Here is a 21586-nt window from a genome sequence, read left to right as displayed (position 1 = left end):
ATATATTATATGAGAAAAAAATCATTTTTTCAATAAAAGGAAAATATCTATGATGTATCATAAAACAGGTAAATATTGACTTAAAAGTAGTCAGGGTAACATCAGACCTTTCTTCTGACCCATCTCTCAGATACTCAGTCTTTCCACATTTCATGGCCTGCTAACATGACGAACACGCTGTAGCCTGGCTCTACCAATCTAGCATCCTACAAGTATATGCTCAGAAGTTCCAAATATGGCCTTTTCTCAGCGCCCCACTAACCTCACTGTCACGAGCTATTCATTTCTGGTTGAAATGCTAGCATCCCTAGTATCTTCATGCCTTCTGCCTACTCCCTTTCCAGCAACAAGTACCACCTCCATAGATTGCACCAGAACATGGTAAACAGGCCAGTGTCTCCCACAGCAGCAGCTGAAGTACAGCGTCTCCTTATTTTCTTATTGTCTTCTTGTGGGAATAAGATTTTAGCCATCACCAGTCCTGAAAGAACCTGCTGTGCACACATACTGTGTCTACTCTGCTGTCCCTATCCCAGAGCTAAGTGATTGTCTCCTGAGTCCCACCCACCCCCCAAATGTCTTCTTTAAACATCCACCAGCCAGAAGCCTAATCTTTCAAAATCATACATTTTTAGAGTTAAAATTTTTGGTCAACAAGAGGTGAATGTACTTAACTCCAAGCCTGATGATCATTTATGGCAGAAAGAAAAAAACTGACTCTAGAGACTTGTCCTCCTACCTCCACATGTACTCTGTGGCATGCATGTGTCTGAACACACACACACACACACACACACACACACACACACACACACACACACACACACAAATAAAATAGGTAACAATTACAAAACAGAACTGAACCCATTTAGCTCACCCCTGCTTTTTTCCTCTCAGTATTTCCTCCTGTAAATATTTTTGTTCCCCCTTCTAAGAAGGACTGAAACATTCGCACTTTGGTCATCTTCTTCTTGAGCTTCATGTGGTCTGTGAATTGTATCATAAGTCTTACGAGCTTTTGGGCTAATATCCTCTTATCAGTGAGTGCATACCATGGGTGGGTTTTTGTTTGTTTTTGTGATTGGGTAACCTCACTCAGGATGATATTTTCTAGATCCATTCATTTACCTAAGAATTTCATGAATTCATTGTTTTTAATAGTGGCGTAGTACTTCACTGCGTAAATGTGCCACATTTTCTGTGTCCATTCCTTTGTGGAAGGACATCTGGTTTGTTTCCAGTTTCTGGCTATTATAAATATGGTTGCTATGAACATGGTTGAACATGTGTTCTTGTTATTTGTTGGAGCATAGTTTGGGTATATGCCCAGGAGTGGTATAGTTGGGTTCTCAGGTAGTACTAAGTCCACTTTCCTGAGGAACCAGTAGACTGATTTCCAGAGCGGTTGTACCAGTGTGCAGTCCCACCAAGAATGGAAGTACATTTCTAAAGGTTCTTGTGCTCAACCATCCTGATAGCTGTGGCCATATTCTCCATGGATGTCACCACAGTGCGCAATTCTTTTACACCACGCTGCCCTTAGAACTAGCAGGAAAGAGCTGAAGCAGCTCAGTGAAAATGCCTGAGGTTAAACAGTGACAATAACGAAGGTACATGTCTCTGAAGCCAACATTCCGCCATGACTCAACTGTTACAGTCACTCGCCAAAAACACGGTATCCGCTTTCCCGTGCATTCTGCACGGTGTCCTTAGCCCATTAGGCAGCCACAGGATTAGGTTTCCATTCTTATTACCCTGGAAACAGCCACAACAAGTGCAAAAGGACAGCAACCAGACTGTTTCTTTACAGTCTGTTCAAATAGAAACAAGGACGCTTAAGCAAGTATCTCGACACTTTAAAGTTAAATGGGCCTTTTTCTTTTTTCTTTTCTTGCACACACATGTGAGTGTGCTCATGCACTTGTGCACACCCGTCCACACACACACACACACACACATTTAAATCTTGACTGACACATAAGCTGATGATGGGAAATATTTTAACCAATGTAACCATCAAATAACACACAATAGGTTAACAGCTAGCAGATGACATTCCACGGCAGGCTTGGAGACCTAGCAGGCAGCGATGGGTGAGACAGTCAGGTTTATTGGCATTCAAAGAACAGGCCTGTAAAACAGAACCATGTGCCCCCACAACCCCCTCTCAGCACTGCTGTACTCTGGGCCGTGAGCCACAGAAACCCAGAAGCATCTGCCAAGGATTCTGACAGCTGTGCGCGCGTCCTTTGCCATTTGCTCAGCTGTTTAGAAGGGAGAGACATATTCCCAGGGTCCTATCACGAGGGCTTCTTTTCCTCAAGCCAGAACAATGTGTTCAGAAGACAAATTCTTTTTACTAGTTGTGATTTTTTTTGCCTCTCACCTAAATGAACCTATCTGTTGCTGGTGTGTTACAGCTAATGGAGGTGAACAGAACACATCGTGTTATATTTTAGAATAGGCCATGCTGATGGAATGGAAACAAACCGTTCTTCCCCTAAACCAGCAAGGCTGCTCGTTAGAAACTCGGTAAATATGCACATGCACCTCCATGTGCTTTGAATAGCTCGGCTCCTGCAAAAATTCTACTACCTGTCTTCCCATCTTGCATATGACCGTCATGAATTGAAGGAAAATGATTTAATGGGAAACTGCAGGTTTCGTCGGCTTGCCTTGTGCACCAACACACTTGAGGTGCTCTGAAAATGAATTAATTGGGTTTGTTAAAAATGTGACCTGCTCTCTCCTACAAAAGAAGAATGCACAAAAGAAGACAGAAAGGCTTTCTCTGACTGATCTTTGCTGCCTTGTACATTTTTAATAAAGACTCAGTATGTGGGAAGTAATTATAATGACCATCTTTGGTTACACAGTAATAATTTTGCACTCAAAGGTTATCAACCACCTTTTAACATACAGTTTACAGGCAAGTGAATGGGCTTAATCCCGATATTAAGGCACAAAACAAACCAAATAATATGATATTTCAAGACTTTCAAAGTTGATTGTCTCCTTGGTGATGCTTTATCAGAGGTCAGAATACAAACATCACTTTGTAAGAGAGGTTCTGGCAGATTCTAGTAGATGCCCACGGAAGGGGATTTAATTCCCATTTAGTAGCCATTCGTATTTAGGCCAGATACAAAGGTTGCTGAGGAAGAGGATTTCCCCCATTAATTCCACCTTATTGAGTTTCTCCAGTGTCCTTATCCAATGCTCAACAAACCCTAAGTGGGGCTTCCTTAACATGCTATATAGCTACATTTGCAAATATCAACAGTGCTGAGGAGAATATAAAATATTTAAGACTACAACATTTGATGTCCAAAGTTCCCAAACTTCTTTAGATTTTTTTTCTAATTCTTTAGAGCAGAATATACTGTCATTTATTTCTAAATTAGCCATCTTCCAGAAAGCATGATCTTCAACTCCAAACTATCACAGGACATTTCATCTTATAGAGCATTATGTGTATCAAGTGTCTGTGGGAAATGAAGCAATGCTTTCCCGCGGTCATGATGGATATCTGCACTCACGGATCTTTGTGTTTTAAAAAGAGCAAATCGTGACCTGGCGCATCAAAGGTCCCATGGGAAATTTGTAGTGATTTATTTCTCTGGCTTATTAAAAGCTTTGCTATGGCTCAAAGGTCTCTGAATACCCATAAAATTAAAAAGACATTGCCATAAAATTAAGATTTGGGAACTAAATCTCCATATAGAAAAAAAAAATCCCCAAAAAATGCTCCCTGATATAAATTATTTGTATTATACAAACATTTCCAGTAAGACTCTGCTGTTGGGAAACTCATTTCCTTAGTTCTATTGCCTTATCATATAATTCACTCATATAATGATGTGGGTTTACTATGAACTCATTCTGAAATAATGTCCTGAAAAACTAATCTATTTTAAGGTGCTCTCATCTATTAATTTATTGTGTTTTGTTTTTGATACCTCAAAACGTTGAACTTGCCACATGACCAAAGTTGGCCTTGATATCCTGATCCTTCTGTTTTTCTGCCTCCCAAGTGCTAAGGTTAAAATTCACACACCTTTAACCTTACTTACTATCTTACATACAAGGAAGTAATTTTTTTTGCATAAAACAAATTTTAAAACTCTAAAGTGTTATATAATCATTGTTTCACAGGGTTTGTATTAAAAGCTAACTAGAAACTTAAGAATAGTCTTTGAAGGTAGCTGAGGGGTGTAGTGATCATAGCTGGGTGTTAAGCAAATCTGAAGGTTAGAAATTTATATATGATTTAGCATGATATAGACAACACATAAACTATACCTCTTCAATTACTTTAAACACTCACAGAATATGTGGAAGGGCTCAGGGAGAAATGGCTCAGTGGTTAAAGTAGTTGCTACAAGAGCATCTGAAGCTTGTAAAGCCTCTTGTTAAATCTGTACCCAGAACACTTGCCACAGCTAAAAGCACACACTGGTACATGGACAGTGACTAAATCCCACACTTCGTGTGGATTTCCCTAATTTTTCTTCACTGAGTTTTGATACTCCAGGAGTCTGCCCATGAGGCTCCATGACTCTGAGCTGTCATATGCTCCCAGCTTCTACTCTGGATTACAATAGTCTTTCAGACATCCCTTGTTTTTGATGACACCAGCAAGTTTTCAAGAGTATGAGTCCGTGATCTTGTAAAATATCTTTCGATTTGGATCCATGTAGTACCTACTTCACAGTTTGAACAGACTTACGGTTTGAGGAACAAGATGAGCAAGGTGAGGTGCTATTTTCCTCAGATCACCTCAGGGGACATGCCCACCATGTGACTTCTCATGGAGAGCCATCTTAAAGACCTGATCGAGGCAGGTTTTGCCTAGTTGTCTGCTGTGGGAGGCGACCACGCCCTCTTCACCTGCTGTTCTCTATATTCAATACTGTTGAAGACAGCGATCAAAGCCCACAGAACCCGCATGGAGGATGGTGCGTAGGTGGCCTCCATTTTGAAAGATGGAGTTGTTACTCCTGTGTGTTCGTGTACAGCCTACTGTTATATAGGATGTCCTGTATCTCACTTTTTCTTACTGTTTTATCATTTTATCCACATATGGCAATTTAAAAGAACACCCTGCTTCTTAAAAACAAACAAACAAAAAAACTAGAATCCAATGCAACAATGGACAAACATATCGTTTAATATACTTCCAGTAGTTCATTAAGTCTCTAAGTAACTAATTAGAAACACATTTTTCTGAGAAGCACTTTGCACAGAACTTACCAGAAATATCCGTTCCAGTTGATCCTGAATGTCTTTCATTCCCGGAAACGCAGCAACTCCTTGGATCATCTCAACAAAGATACAGCCAACTCCCCTGCACAGAGAAGAATCATTATAAAAGCTGCTACAATTCTGCTTAGAAAACCAAATAAGAGGCAGATGCTCACAGCCAACCACTGGACTGAGAACAGGGTCCCCAATGGACTGAAGGAACTGGAGGGGTTTGCAACGCCATAGGAAGAACAACAATATCAACCAACTAGACCCCCAGAGCTTAAGGGACTAAACTACCAAACAAAGAGTACATATAGCTCCAACCACATGTGTAGCAGAGGATGGCCTTGTTGGGCATTGATGTGAGGAGAGGCCCTTGGTCTTGTGAAGGCTCAATGCCCCAGTATAGGGGAATGCCAGGGTAGGGAGGCAGGAGTGAGTGGGTGGGTTGCTGGAGGAGCACCGTCATAAAAGCAGGGGGGCGATGGGATAGGGGGTTCCTAGTGGGGAAACTGGGAAAAGGAGATAACATTTGAAATGTAAATTTGTAAAACCCGATAAAAAAAATCAGAAATTATAATGTCCGTGTCCCTGGGAAGAGGCAATAAATAACTAACCTCCAGTGATCAACCAAAGCTGTGAGGTACACCGAGACCCGCGCTCTGTGCGCCACTGCTTCTGTCGCCCTGGGAGGACCCTGAACATGTGCAGCCATCCTGGCCTTATAAACAGTGGAAAGAAGCAGCAGCAGCAGAAGCAGGTTTCAATAGTTTCCTAGACTGCAGGCGAGAAAGTCCTTGGCTCGACACAGGAAAGCCTCTGGGGTCCTGTCCCCACACCCCTTCCTGCTACATATCACAGACACATAATGGACTCTCAGCTGCCAGTGGTTCTGAATGTGCTCTGAACCAGCGTCATCTGGGAGAATTCGAAAAACCACAAATGCTCTAACCACAAACCCCGAAGATTCTGCCCAGGCATGAGCTGCTGAGATGGTCCCGGATAGCTGCGCCCAGGGTTGCCGAGCCAGCCGTATCCCCGGCCAAGCAGAAATGTTCACCTTCTCCTCGCGTTTGCTCCTGAGTTATAAATCCAACCCAACCTTTAATCCGGTGTCGCTGGTATCCCCTCCAGGAAGCCTTCCCTGGACCTTCTAGAAGGCATGATATCCGCCCCCGCCCCCAGCCCGTGTCCATGGGCTTGCTAGTATGCCCTTTCTCAATGCAGCCACCATCCAATGAGCTCAAAATTGCTACCACCCTGAACCGCCATGCTCCCAGTCCCTATCCACAGTGCAGGCAAACAGCTAGTTAGTTAATCACAGGTTCTATCGACAGTACCTACAAACTGCAAGTCAAATACCTGTGCTGAGCTTTGGGAGAACAAGTCATTTGGAATAGCATGGCAGGAACCTTGAATGAACCAAGGGCATGATACTTTAAAACCATCTATTGTTTTTTATTTTTTTTAATGTTTCCATCTTCAGCTCCTTTAGGCTTCCTGACTGACAATACGAGGGCATCTCTTCAAATGCTGCACAGATTCAGGGCAAGCAAAACCATTGTGTCCTTAATTTATGTCAGACTATGAAGGGGTAAAAGACAGGTGACCTACTTCTGCACAGCTGCTCCAGTTGTGATCAAGACAGTTTTGAATTAAAGCCATACATTAGTGGGGACGTCTCTCCCACAATGCATGCCCTGTAACTTCTACTTAAATGCACACATAAGGGTTTATGTGCTAAAGTGACTGCACAAATCCCACATTACATCATAAACACAGTTTCACTTGGGGAATGAGAATTAGTTTCATATCATTCTAGACAGATGGAATTCAGATGTCTGACTACATCTAGTTAAAATGCCAGTATGGTGGTTTTTCTGAATTATTTTTGCCAAGAATTCTTTCCAAGGCTATTGACCTGTGTTTCCACAGTCTTCTTATTTAAGCTCACATTAAACATTGTGGATTTGGAATACCCACACCTTCCTGTTTGTAAGTAAAAATAAACTCTCCGTTTTCTGCCTTCTGCCTTTCCTCTTGCCCCTATACCCTGCAACTCTGCTTGTGAAGCCAAGCACATCCTTTGTGTGCAGAGCTGAGCTTGCCGGTGGGATGGGGAGGTATCAGAAACACTGTCAGGACTGCCTACAGGATTTCTTTTACACCTACTTTCCTTAGTTTACCTCATCTCCAAAATATGATACTTAGAAGACAAACCTACACTCCATTTCTGTCCAGCTGGAACAAAATGAAGCAGTTAACTCTGTAGAATTTAAATGCCTGGCTGGCTGAGAGGTTTGGATGTTTGTTTCTTATCGATGTTGCATGTGACATCATCTTTCTCAAAGACTTAAGAGTACACTAATAAAGCTGAAAGAATTATACTTAAGGAACATATAGAAATTATAATGTACAAAAGTAGAGCTACACAACATATCTGTATTTATTATTATTATTATTATTATTATTATTATTATTATTTTGCTAGAACTGCCAAGCAGCAATAAAAGTCCTTTAATTCACATGAAGAACCCACTCTTCCTCCCCTCCCCGTTCCTCCCACCATTGTATTCTTTGTGGCTTCTTCCCCCTCCCCCGAGAATTTGTACAATTATGTAATGACTATCTACTGAGTCTAAATTCTTTTTAAGAAAACATGGGCAATCCTGGGAACGTGGCCCATGCTATTTACTCTACATGCATGAAGACCTGAGTTCAAATTCCCAGCATGCACATACAAACTTGGGCATGTGACCCTGTTTCAAGGACATAAGACAAAGATGAAGGGCAGACACCTAAAATCCTCCTCCAGGTTTTACACACCAGCCTGTGTACCTGAACGCACGCATGTATACACCCTATGAATACGCATGCAGACTAACAAAGAAAGAACACAGGCTTGGGACAAAAGCTCAGTTCAAAGGTCACATGAGATTCAATGTACCGACACCTGACTTCAGGATTACTCTACTGGTGTCTTGATGTAGCCGCACAGCTTTCAACTTCTGAAACTCAAATTCTACAAATCTAACTTAGGTCATTGGTATACGGATCATTTTCCCCCCGTGAGTTAAAATGTAAAATAATGGATTCCGATCATATTGCTAGTTTAAATGAGCCAGGGTGAGCGATTAGGCTCAATAGTTAAGGTTCCATACTGTTCTTTTAAGAGGACCTGAGTTTGGTCCTTGCACCCATATTATGCCCCAGAGCTGCCTGTGACTACAGCTCCAATGAGATGTGAGGCCTCTGGCTCCCACAGGCACTGTGCTCCCATGTACAGACACCCTTACCCTAATACATACATGCACATGACCACCTAAAAATAAAACCTTTCTAAATTTTTAGCTAGGACTTGATAGACTTTTGCCATAATAAATAAAAAATGATGTCCTTCCTTTCGAGCATGGATATCTTTACTCTAGAAGTATTTATTGTGAAAAGCAACGCAAAGTGAAGCATAAAAACAGTATAAAAGTGGATTTCAATGATGTCAAAGGAAATTACACGTGGAGAGCAACAAGCGGTGGTTATTATTAACTGACACAGGAAACCCTCTCTGTTGCCTTCTGCAGTTTGGTTGGGTAATCTACTATTTTTAAAAGGAGTTTCCCTTCTTCTCTTCCTTTTCTTTTTGTTTGTCTGGTTGTAGTAGTGCTGGGTTCAAAGCTAAGCCTCTGTATGTCTCAGGCGAATGCTCTGTCTCTGAGCTGTATCCTTGGTCTGACATCTTTTGCTTCTAATATCAGATTTTGTGTTGTGGATCAAACCCAGAGACTTGCACATGCTAAGCAAGTATTGTAGCACCGTGTTCCACCCAGACAAATACAGTAATGCCCTTCTGTATTAAGAGAATAAATAGATGATTTATACTTTTTTTTTCTAGTATAAAAGTATATACTAGAATATATGGCTGGAATGTAAATAAATAAATTTTAAAAAGAAAAGCTAGAATTAAAAGTCACAAAAAAAAGAAAGAAAATTATGTTATATTTTTATGTGCACAAACACCGCAATTTTAGAATTACAGATCTCCATGGTAAGACATAGAACAGCTTTTGAGAACATGCTGTAGTTGATGTGAAAGGCTAGGGGAGACTCAGAGCCCTGGGGGCTAGAAACCTAGAGAGGCTCAGCCTATTGAACTATGGGATAAGGGAACAGCATGGGCATCAGGCACACCACACAGAGGAAACAGTCTCCTAAGTGGGGAATCTTGAGAGTCAAGTCCTGATATGGCTCTGTGTGAAAAAGTGGAAGAAAGGATAAAGCAGCCAGAGATCATATTGATGTCTATGAAATTTTTCTTTCATTCCTCAGCAAGAACCCATCCACCCCTTTCTTCTAACACTTAGAGGAAAAATCTTCACACCTGGATACACCCAAAGACACCCAATTTGTGCAGATTAAGCAATAACAGAGGGGCTGAAGAGATGGCTCAGTGGTTAAAAGCACTGGCTACTTTTCCAGGGTATCCAGGTTCCAAGAATATTGGGGTTCAATTCTCAACACCTATATAGCAGCTCACAACTGTCTATTAACTCCAGGTCTAGGGGAGCTGATATCCCCTTCTGGCCCCCACAGGCACTTTATGCACAGGCTGCACAGACATACATGCAGGCACAAAAAAATTCATACTGAAATAAATAAACACACAAATAAATAAATAAACAAACAAACAAACACACAAATAAATAAATACACAAATAAGTAAATAAATGCGCAAACAAATAACCCACCTTTCTGAGTAGAACAGATTACAATAGCTAGTTGTTAAGTCACCTGACCCCAGTTCCAGCAGTAATCAATGTGGGAAAAATGGCTCCTTTTTTTCTATGCCTGAGGGAGAGGTTTAAGTGCAGAACAAAGGTCCACAGGCCAACTCCTGCCTACTATGGAGTTTCATATGGCCTCTGAGAAATGGCAGCATTCCATTCCCTCTGTTTACTTTTATTGACATATCAAAGTGTATATGTACACACACAGTATTGTATCGGCAAGATGCTCTGAAATGGATGTGTGTAATAGTAAAATCTAATTAACATCTGTATTACTTTCTGTGGTGAGAGAGCCTGATATTCACACTCAATGTTTCTCAGTCACCCCCTGCACAGTCATTAGCCTATCATCACGTGTAATGAGAAATTTGGGGATACTCCTTGCTGTCATTTTGGGTCCTTGTTTCAACATCCCTTGATTGAAGATGGGGGAAAACGACGAGCTACTGATACAGTATGAATTGGGACCTGCTTCAAAAACAAGTCCTGTAAGGATTTCTCCTCAAAATAGTTCAACTTCATTGTCTTGCTTTGCAACTTCATTTTGGTACCAGAAATGCCCCTTAAGCCCATGTGTCCATCCACAGGCACAATGGGAAGTAGCTTCTCTGTGTAATACATATGCAGGTCCTGCAGAATCCTATGAGAACCTAGATCTGGCTCGCTGAGTGAGGGTTGAGGCCTGAGATTTGTAACAAGCTCCCATGTGATGCTGAGATGGCTGGTCTCCATGTCAGACACTGACCAGTAAGAATTTAAAAGAACCTGTGTAATTGTGTTCGGAAGCTAGTTTGGGTATCTCCGATAAATCCTGCGAGCACATAGTAGAGCTATGGCTGAAGAAATGACAACAAAACAACAGACGCTAAATTAAACCAGGTTAAATGTGAAACTCAATCTAAATGCAACACTAACTCAGAAAGTGTCCTCATTAATTAACCTAGCAGGTAATTTCATTAAGCTATGGTTCACTGAAGTACACCACTCTCCAATGAAAGCTGGAGCTATTTTGTACACCAAGGTAGCTATATATTTATCCCCCTTTTCTCTTGAGAAATGCCTGTACTTGCCAAAGAAACCAACTTTTCTTGTCTAGAAAATTAGCTTCTAAAAGACAAAAAAAAAAAAAAGTCACCTTATTTTTACTATAGCCTGTAAGAAAATGTCTTACTCATAACAGATGTGATCTTTTCATTATGGCATTGAGTCTCTGAAAAGTGAAAGACTGAAAAAATTACACTTAGCCATGCCCTTAGTGGGTACCGAAGGGACTGTATTGATTAAAGTGCCAGTCACCATTTACGAAGCTAATGCCTCATTAGGCACTGATAGGAACAATAAATCTTTGTCAAATACTTCTGTGGAGGACACAGCTCTCAGGCCCTGAAAACAACACAAAGCCCAGGAATGTGAGTGAAAAAGAAACCGTGTTTGGAAAACATTCTATTCCTTACAATGGAGTTATAGAAGAAAGGGCAAGGTGGAACTAAAATTTCAAACTATTGAAAAAAATTATGTTTCCGATAAGATGCATTTATGCAGCAAGCAAATCAGAATAAATATTAAGCAAAATAGAAACAAGGGTTCTGAACAGTGGAGGTCCCAGGCGGACCCAGCAGGGGTTTGCAGGACTCAGAGCTGAGTCTGCATCTGTAGCTAAGAGCAAAAGCAAAGAGCAAGGATGTCAACACACCCAAAGTGCCACGTGCTCCATATGATCCAATGATTAACATTTAAATTTTTTATTTGATATTTTATTTATTTATATTTCACATGTTATCTCATTCTGTTTTCCCCTCTGGAAATCCCCTATCCCAGTCCCCCTTCCCTTTGCTTCTATGAGACTGCTCCCCTACCCACCCACTTACTTCTGCATCCTGACCTGGCATTTCTGAGGCATCTAGCCTTCCAAGAAACAAGGGCCACTCCTCCGACTGATGCCCGACAGAGGGCATGCTCAGCTACATACACAGCTGGAGCCATGGATCCATCCATGTGTGCTCTTTGGTTGGTGGTTTAGTCCCTGAGAGTTCTAGAAAAATTTTGGTTGATATTGTTGTTCTTCCTATGGGTTGAAAATCCCCTTCAGCTCCTTCAGTCCTTTATCAAGCTCCTACAGTAGGGGTCCATGCTTAGTCCAATGGTTGGCTGCAAGCATCCACCTCTATATTTCTCAGACTCTGGCATAGCCTCTGTGGAGATGGTTATATCAGGCTCCTGTCAGTAAGCACTTATGTTATCCACAATAGTGTCTGGGTTTGGTGGCTACATATGGGATGGATCCCCAGGTGGAGCAGTCTCTGGATGGCCTTTCCTTTAGTCTGTGCTCAATACTTTCTCTCCATATTTCCTCCCTTGAGTAATTTTGTTTCCCTTTCTAAGAAAAACTGAAGTGTCCATGCTTTGGTCTTCCTTCTTCTTGAGCTTCATGTAGTCCGTGAATTGTAGTTTGGGTATTCTGAACGTTTGGGCTAATATCCACTTATCAATGAGTATATACCATGTGTGTTCTTTTGTGACTGGGTTATCTCACTTGGAATATATTCTATTTCCATCAATTTGCAGACTTTTATGAAGTCATTGACTTTAATTCCCGAGTAATATTCCATTGTGTAAATGTACCACATTTTCTGTATCCATTCTTCTCTTGAAGAACATCTCGGTTCTTTCCAGCTTCTGGATGTTATAAATAAAGCTGCTATGGACATAGTGAAGCATGTGTCCTTGTTATATGCTGGAGCATCTTTTGGGTGTATACTCAGGAGTGGTATAGCTGGGTCCTCAGGTAGTACTATGTCCAATTTTTGGGGAATCACCAGACTGATTTCCAGAGTGGTTGTACCAGCCTTCAATACTACCAACAATAAAGGAGTTTTTTTTTTTTTTTTTTTTTTTTTTTTTTTAAATTTCATATCCTCATCAGCATCTGCTGTCAACTGAGTTTTTGATCTTAGCCTTTCTGGCTATTGTGAGATAAAAATCTCAGGTATGTTTTGATTTGCATTTCCCTTATGACTGAGGATGTTGAACATTTTTTTAGGCACACCTCATCCATTTGGCTTTCCTCAGTTAAGAATTCTTTGTAGCTTTGTAGCCCAATTTTAATAGGGTTATTTTGTTCTCTTGAGTTTAACTTTTTAAGTTCTTCCTGTATATTGGATATTAGCCTTCTATCGGATGTAGGCTTGTTAACGATTTATTCCCAATTTGTTGGTTGCCATTTTGTTCTATTGACAGTGTCCTTTGTCTTACAAAAGCTTTTCAATTTTATGATGTCCCTTCTGTCCATTCTTGATCTTAGAGCATAAGCCATTGGTGTTTTGTTCAAAAAACATTTCCCCTGTGCCCATGTGTTCAAGGTTCTTCCCCACTTTTCTTCTATTAGTTTTAGTGAATCTGGTTTTAACGTGGAGTTCCTTGATCCATGTGGACTCTAGCTTTTTACAAGGAGATATGAATGGATCTATTTACATTCTTCTACTGCTGATTACCAGTTGCACCATTTGCTAAAAATGCTGTTTTCCACAGCATGGTTTTAGCTCCTTTGTCAAAGGTCAAGTGACCATAGGTGTGTGGGTTCATTTCTGAGTCTTCACTTCTATCCCATGGATCTACCTGCCTGTCTCTGTACCAATACCATGCAGGTTTTATCATGATTGCTTTGTAGTACAGCTTGAGGATAGTTTTCTTTATCTTGGGTTTTTTGTTGTTCCAGATAAATTTGCAAACTGTTCTTTCTAATAACTCTATGAAGAATTAAGTTGAAATTTTGATGGAGACTGCATTAATCTGTAGTCTGCTTTCTGTAAAATGACCATTTTTACTACATTATTCTGCCAGCCCATGAGCATGGGAAATATTTCCATCTTCTGAGATCTTTAATTTCTTTCTCCAGAGACTTGAAGATCTTGTCATACAGATCTTTCGCTTGCTTGGTTAGAGTCACACCAAGGTATATTGTGACTATTGTGAAGGGTGTACTTTTCCCTAATTTCTTTCTCAACCTGTTAATCAATTGAGTAGAGGAAGACTACTGATTTGTAGGAGTTAATTTTAAATCCAGCCACTTTGCTGAAGTTCTTTATCAGGTTTTGGAGTTCTCTGGTGGAATTTTTGGAATGACTTAAGTTTACTATCAGATCATCTGCAAATAGTAATCTTTTGACTTCTTCCTTTCCAACTTGTATCCCTTTGACATCCTTTTCTTGTGAAATTTCTCTTGTGGAGAGTGGGTGTGGTGGCAGTCCCAAGATGATGCTTGTCTTGTGACTAGCACCTGACTTCCTCCTGCCCCCCCGAAATTAGCCACTCCCACCGTGAGAGCTGCACAGGTGCACCCATGACTCGAGATCAAAACAATAGGACTGTGCTTGGAGGTGGGGGAAAATGAATACACCTTCTTCTCAGCACCTCATGGCACCTTTTCCAAAATTGACCTTTAGTCAGTCACAAAACAAGCCTCAACAGACAAAAGAAGATTGAAATACTACCATGCATCCTATAAGATCACCATGAACTAAGCCATGTAGGTAAGCAGTGAGTTCGGATGGCAGTGACTCAGTTCTCTCTTTGTGGGCTCAGGTGTGAGAGCTCTGGCGAGGCTGTTCTGGGAGATCAGCCCTCTGCCCATAGGTCCTGAGTCCTAATGGCCAAGACCCTGCTCTTTCTCTGGGTCAAAAAGGATGCTGTTCCAGAGAGCACCATGCTTCCTGTGCTCCAAGAACTCCCTGCATTCCCTTGCCGAACAGCTGGTGGGACTATGAGTCAGGCTCACCCTTGGTCTAGGTAGAAAAGCACCTATGCAGCTGCCCTGGGAGCTCAGCCTACAGTGGGCAGATCTCGAGTCTTGATGACAGAGACCTGGCCCTCACTGTGGGCTGAAAAGGACCCTTTTCTAGAGAGCACCCTGCTCCCTGCCCTCCAAGAACTCCTGGTGTGATCTCCCTGGGCCTGGGCCTCAGGCTTACCCTTGGTCCAAAAAGTGCCTTATACAGCTGATCTGGGAGCTCAACCTTCTGCAGAAAGATCCTGCCTGAGTCCCTGTGGTGAGGACTTGGCCCTTATTGTGGTTCAGAAGGACTCCTAATCTCTTTCCTAGGTTTTCTATCTCCAGAGTTGTCTCTCTTTGTGATTTCTTTATTGTTTCTATTTCCATTTTTAGATCCTGAATAATTTTGTTCAATTTCTTTACCTGTTTAGTTGTGTTTTCCTGTGATTCTTTAAGGAATATTTGTGTTTCCTATTTAAGGTCTTCTATTTCTTTACCTGTGTTCTGCTGTATTTCTTTAAGGGAGTTATTAGGTTCGCTATCATAATCATGAGATGTGATTTTTAAATCCAAATCTTGCTTTTCTGGTGTGTCAGGGTATTCAGGACTTGTCTCAGTATGAGAACTGGTTTCTGATGATGATGCCAAGTAGCCTTGGATTCTGTTGCTTTTTGTTCTCTTGTCTTTTGCCATCTGATTATCTCTGCTGTTAGTTGGTCCTGTTGTTACTGTCTGAAGCCTGTTCTTCTTCTGAGCCTGTGAATCTGGGGTGTTAGTTCTAACAGCACTGCTAGGAGACCAGCTCTCTTAGGGCTGGATTTGGTCCTGAGAGCTGTGCCACACAGATTTAATTCCAGGTTGCAGATAGAGACCTGAAGTCCAGTGATAACATATCACATAAGTTCAATAATATGTCTGTGTTTTAATCACAATACATTTTACCAAATGATAGAACAAATACTTTCGTTTCTCTAGCTTCTCTTTAGTTTTCTCTTTATCATCTCTAGAGTCCACAGTCATAAATCTAGGAATCATCCAAAAATTTTTTTTTCTTAAATTGGATACTGCCAAGCTGTCATTTGTCACAGCCTGAGCATTCTTTTAACCTCTAGTCACTAGCCCTTTGATCTTTGCCCTGACCTACTTTCCCCCTAACTTGCTTTTGGGTTGCTATCTGACATCTCTATCCACAACTGCTGGCATTTTATGTCTTAGTGATACATTCTTCCCAGAATGCACCTAGCATTGTCAACTTAGAAAGATAGTGTCCTGGCTAGTTTTAGGTCAATTTTGCACAAGCTAGATTTATCTGAAAGAAGGGAACCTCAATTGAGAAAATGCCTTTGTAACATCTGGCTGTAGGGCCTTTTAAAATTAGTGATTGATGGGGGGAAGGCTCAGATCATTGTGGGTGGGGTCATCCATGGGCTGGTGGTCTGGGCTGTATAAGAGAGTTGGCTAGGCAAGCCATGAGAAGCAAGGCAATAAAAAGCACTTGTCCATGGCTTCTACCACAGCACATTCTTCTTGGTTCCTGCTCTGTTTGACTTCCTGTCCTGAGTTTCTTCAATGATGATATGAATCTTTAATCCCTTTCCTCCCCAACTTGCCTTTTGGTCACATTGTTTCATTGCAGCCACAGAAACCCTCACTCAGACAGATGGCTTTCTTAAGTAGGCTGGGGAGCTGGGCCATTATGCCTCTACATCTCCTTATCACTCTTCCAGGGAAACATTTTAACCCTTTCCAGAGTGACCACTGTTTTAACTATATGTTGTGTAATAACGTATGATGTTGAATGTCAGCTGGACCTTTCTCATCCCTGTGAACAGCACGGTGAGTTGTACAAACAGCCAGAAAATGCCTTTAAGATGAACAGATATATCATTGACACGAATGAGTCTGAGGAGTGCACAGATGAGATATAAAAAGGAGATGTCTTAATTGATAATATTACTCTATAGCAAATTTCTGCAAAATATTAGTTTTCCCCAAAATATCACCACTCTACCTTTGTTTACAAGATGCCCCAAAGAAACTCCAGCAGTTGCCATGGAGACCACTCATTTAGCAATGAAAATTACTTGAATGCTAAAACTTAGCAATGTCTACAGTTGTTTTTCACCTATTTGTAAAAGACTGCATTTTTAAAGTCCATATCCAGTTTCAGGGAGAGGTCTGGAAGCATCACTTCCGAGTCCTGGGTGGATGACTCCTTCCTTATGCTATGCTGCCACCCCAATGAGGACAGTATGTTTGGTTAGGTCACCATGCTCAGAGAGAAGACATCAAGATGGTAATTCTGTTTTCTATCCAGGGAACACAATGATGGTTCAGTAAAACAGAGCTGAAACCAAGTGTTCAGAGGCAGAACTTTGTGCAGAGAACATAAATAATTAGCCCAGAAAATAACTGTCTATCTCCACTACGAGTACCTCCAGCATACGAAGATACTGATCTTTAACAATGTCTTAATATTTGAGAAGGGTGGATGTGGATAATAGTTATCCATACAGATGATTGGGGCATTCAGACTGCTCATCACCAGTTATAGTGGATGGAAAAGAGAAAACATTCCCCACCCCATTGAAGCCTGCTGGGAGCAAACATATAGAAAACGCAGAATGCTACATCAAACAGCAAGGGAATATTGTGTGTTGTATTTTAGAATAGTTGAAGAAGGCAGACACTTAAAACACAACCAACAATGGTGACTCTCAGAGGATTAAGCATGAACCAGGCAGAAGGAGAAAAACAAAGCATGAAGTCTGAATTTCCACTTCTTCTCTTTCACCTGACGCAAAATAGGGAAGCTAATTTTAAGGCTTCTCCCAGTAACCTCCAGTGAAATAAAACAAAGAATCAGGAGAAAATAAAGACCTGTTCATGGGTATCTTAAATATCCAAGCAGATGACCTATGTAAGCCTTCTTTTGCATGAAATCATATCTGGTATATCATGAAGAGAAATTATTAGCAAAATTTCTCTGTAAATTATTCTCCTATGATGAGAACTCTGAAATTCAATTTATGTTGCATTGCTACACACTGGCATTTAGATCCATTTATCAAATGGCATGGTTGAATTTTGATGGACTCTGATTAGGAATATTACAAAGCTATCAAATTCAGATAGGTGATAGGGCATCTGATATTTAAGGATCACTTAGTAACTCAAGTAATACATACTGCACATGAAGATAAGAACCCTGTGCACTACAGAGTGTCCTGGTTAATTTTTTGGAAGGGGCCGTAAGCTTTCTTAGCATTATCAAATAATTGCCCTGCAACTTTGTCTCTGCAAGCTGGTAACTGACAGAGGAAATGGAAGTCAGCACTGGACTAATACATAAGGATGCTATCTGAAGGCAGGATCTGCTAGCTTTTACTCTCTAATATTCTATAAAGTGTCATTCAGAATAAAGGAAGAAATGAATGGGTAAACAGACACACTGTATATCACTGGGAGATCTTCACGGGAATTCAGACGGCTATTCTGGAGGTTTTATATTCTGTTTTCTTTCTGTAGTACTGTCAGACAGCATGAGAAACAAAACCAGACACCTCCAGATGAGGGGTTGGAGGTTCAAATTGACCACTTTAAAAAAAAAAAAAAAGCACTGATACCATAAATTGATTTCACTCTCTTACTTAAACTATGAAGCAGGTCCTAAGTTAAACATCTTAAATTAAACATGACAAATTTGAGTTTATATAGCTGCTATGATAAAGCTTTACTCTGTTGGATTTTCATTAGGTTGTGAGTACGTTCATTTTCTAAGAGCAAATGCGGTAAGATCTGGGAAGAATGGAGGAACTGTTTGAACTATCAATCAGAAAGAATGATGACAGTCCTGCCGGGCTCTGTAGGAGGTCTAATTAGATAAGTATCTCACTCACCAAGTCTTTCATCTCACAAGGGAATACAGAGACACACAAAATGCCATGGCAAAGATGATCTATCTACCCGCATGTGCCCCAGAACACACTACTCAGGTTCTGTCCCAGTAATCACTAATTGCCTGTCACATGCTGGAAGTTCTTAGTATTTTTAGTGGAATTTAGCAAGTTGTTTTTTTGGGCACTGATAGAGTATTTTAGTTAAATTTTACGCTAATTCTTTTGAAGTGTTTGTTTGGGGTTAGAGACTTGGCTCAGTGGTTAAGAACAGCTGGTACTTTCCCAGAGTTCTCAGGTTAGATCCCCTGAACCCCCATGGCAGGTCACAATCATCTGTTACCTCCAGCTCCCAGGAGGATGGTGTTCTCTTTCTACCTACCAGGTGTACCAGGTGTACGTGTGGCATATGTAATATATGTAGGCAAACATTCATATACATAAAAAATCTTTTAAAATTATTTTATCATTTTCATTATTCTTCTAATGACATTGATTAGGACTGTTAATCAAAGGACAGTACACACAACAAGAAGAATAATTAAAAATTAAACATTAAGTACGTCAGTTAATTAACTGCATGCTACAGTACCTAAAAGAGAAAATACTTTGCGAGTACAGTGGAAGTTTATGCAATGGACCTGTGAGGAAGATATGATTCTTACTCAGACTGTGCTAGACAGAGCAGTCTGATGCAGCTCCACGCCCCTGCTTCTGCCCGTTGTTGAGAGTGGGAACAGCTCAGTCTCCTTATCGAGGACCGGCATGAGTGACGTTCAGAGTCTGCCAGAGTCTGTCCAGTTACATTTCAGTTTCTACCCAGTTATGCCATCCCCATCCATACAGGCCAGCATCCTGTCCGTGTAGCTTGACTGACCTAAAATGTCTTAAGTGTCTTGTTAATTAATTTTTCCCATTGAAACAAAACAAAGTCCCATGTAGTGCCTGCTGGCTTTCATTACATTTTGTATCAATGAATGAACATGAACTTATGATTTTCGTGGTTCAACACCACAAGCCCTGGGACGTCAGGTATACAATGCTATGCCTGTGTTTATGTGATGCTGAGGATTGGGTCCACATTGTGTGCTAGGAAGAAGCACTCTTCCACCCGAGCTAAGCCCCTAATGTTTTATGCTTGTTTAAACAACAAGGTCATATTTGATTCATACAGAATATAGATCCAAAGGATTATCACCTTCAATATATTCCTTATATTCTCAGAAAATGTTTATCTTTTAAAAACTATGAGTTCAGATATTACCTCAATATGATTTTATTGTAAAGTTTGCTTTGCTATGCAAAGTTATTTTAATTTCACCAGCAACTGAGTAGTACAGATTATGTGTTTCAGCGTGATACCTAGAGGCTGGCAGTCTCAAAGTTTCCTCCACTGCTATCTTATTTCCCTGGCTCCCACCCAGGGAGCAAGGACTCTAGCAGCTAGCTCTTCTTAGTTAAAACCACGAGTGTTGAATTATCATCAAGAGAAAGGCATAGAGCAAAATTTACAGTTCCTCTTTCCTCCCAAAAAGACCATTGTAGCTGATTAGGAAAATAAAAATAACCCAAATTAAAACACACAAAAGAAGAAATTAAAACACACAAAGGAAGGCAACTAAGGTGAGAAATAACCTTTTTTCCAGTGCTTGAAGGTGTAGTGATCTCTGTAGACCACAGGCAGGCATTCCAAATTACAATGAAGAGGGTTTGAATTTAGCAACTTAGACAAGGCTAAGCACACAGAGACACGGGCTCTAAACACTGAAGATGAACCTGACAGGTGAATATGTGATGGACAATTAGAACTTATGGAAAGAGAAAGTACCCAGCTGGTTTCTTCTCACCAGCCCTCTCTTCTCCAACACATGTCAGCAGGCCAGATTAAACTGGACCAAACAGCTTCAAACGTTAAATGTAAACATGTGGCAGAAAATGGAGAGGCTCTGAGAAGATCAAAGAGGTATCCAATGAGAGGTGTGCCAACTGATCTGTGTGACCATAAGCTCTTGTCTTCTAAGGACATTGTCTTTAGAATGAATCTGAGGACATTGTCTACCAGTTTTGAGCTTCTGAAGAACCAAAAATAAGTCAATGACATTGGGTTCAGAGAGTTTGCTGCAGAAAAGGCCAGCCCAATGCCCACACAGAACTGCATTAGTAACCTTTTTCAGGACTGTGACATATACTGGACAAGAAAGATCTTCAGTAAGGAAGAGGGTATTTAGACTCATGGTCTGAGGGTGTCATCCATCACAATAGGGAAGCCATGACTCAGGAAGCAGCTCTTCCTGCCTCTTCACATCCTCACAGCAGAGAACCCCAAAGCTAGGCTTTCTTTTTGTTCTCCAATGAAGGACTCAACCCAAAGTGAAGGCACCACCCACATTCAGGGTGTGTTTTCCTTCCTCAGCTCAACATCTCTAGAAACTCCCTCAAAGACATGCCCAGAGCTGTGTCTGTTAGGTGACCCTAAATTCTAGTCAATTTACAATGAAAATCAAGCTTCGAAGATATATAAACTGAAGAGCCAACTGGTCCCTCTGTTCACAATAACCCATTTATGAGAATTAGCAAAGAGACAAGTATCCCTCTTATACCTGAAAAAAGTTTCTGTTTGAAACCAGAAGGAAAGGAGTCATGATCAGTTATATAGCATATATTTCATCTATAAACTGTACCATCATATAACACATATCATGATGTGCATGCTCATATCTTGTGGTTGTTAATACTGATTGTCAAGATGAAAGTATCTCCATTCATTTTGTAGACAAACCTCTGGCCCCATCTGTGAGAGATTATGCAGATTAGTGAGATGAGAAGATGAAAGTGCATGCTAATGTGTATGGTACCATGTCCTGGGCTGAGGACCCCAACTACAGGGAAAGAAG

At 40.9% G+C, this 21586-nt stretch overlaps 1 protein-coding gene across 1 annotated transcript in view; it reads right to left on the bottom strand.

The window, feature by feature from the left end:
- Nucleotides 1-21586, bottom strand: part of CDK14 (cyclin dependent kinase 14) — a 511537-nt gene that overhangs the window by 179153 nt on the left and 310798 nt on the right. The window contains exon 10 of the mRNA XM_080936223.1: nt 5254-5347. Within this exon, the coding sequence (XP_080792349.1) occupies nt 5254-5347 (94 nt within the window). The remainder of the gene's footprint in view (nt 1-5253; nt 5348-21586) is intronic.

The sequence above is a fragment of the Micromys minutus genome, assembly GCF_963924665.1.
Source record: "Micromys minutus genome assembly, chromosome: 23".
NCBI lineage: Eukaryota > Metazoa > Chordata > Mammalia > Rodentia > Muridae > Micromys > Micromys minutus.
Note: the sequence above shows the minus strand (reverse complement) of the source record. Positions and strands in the feature narration are given on the sequence as shown.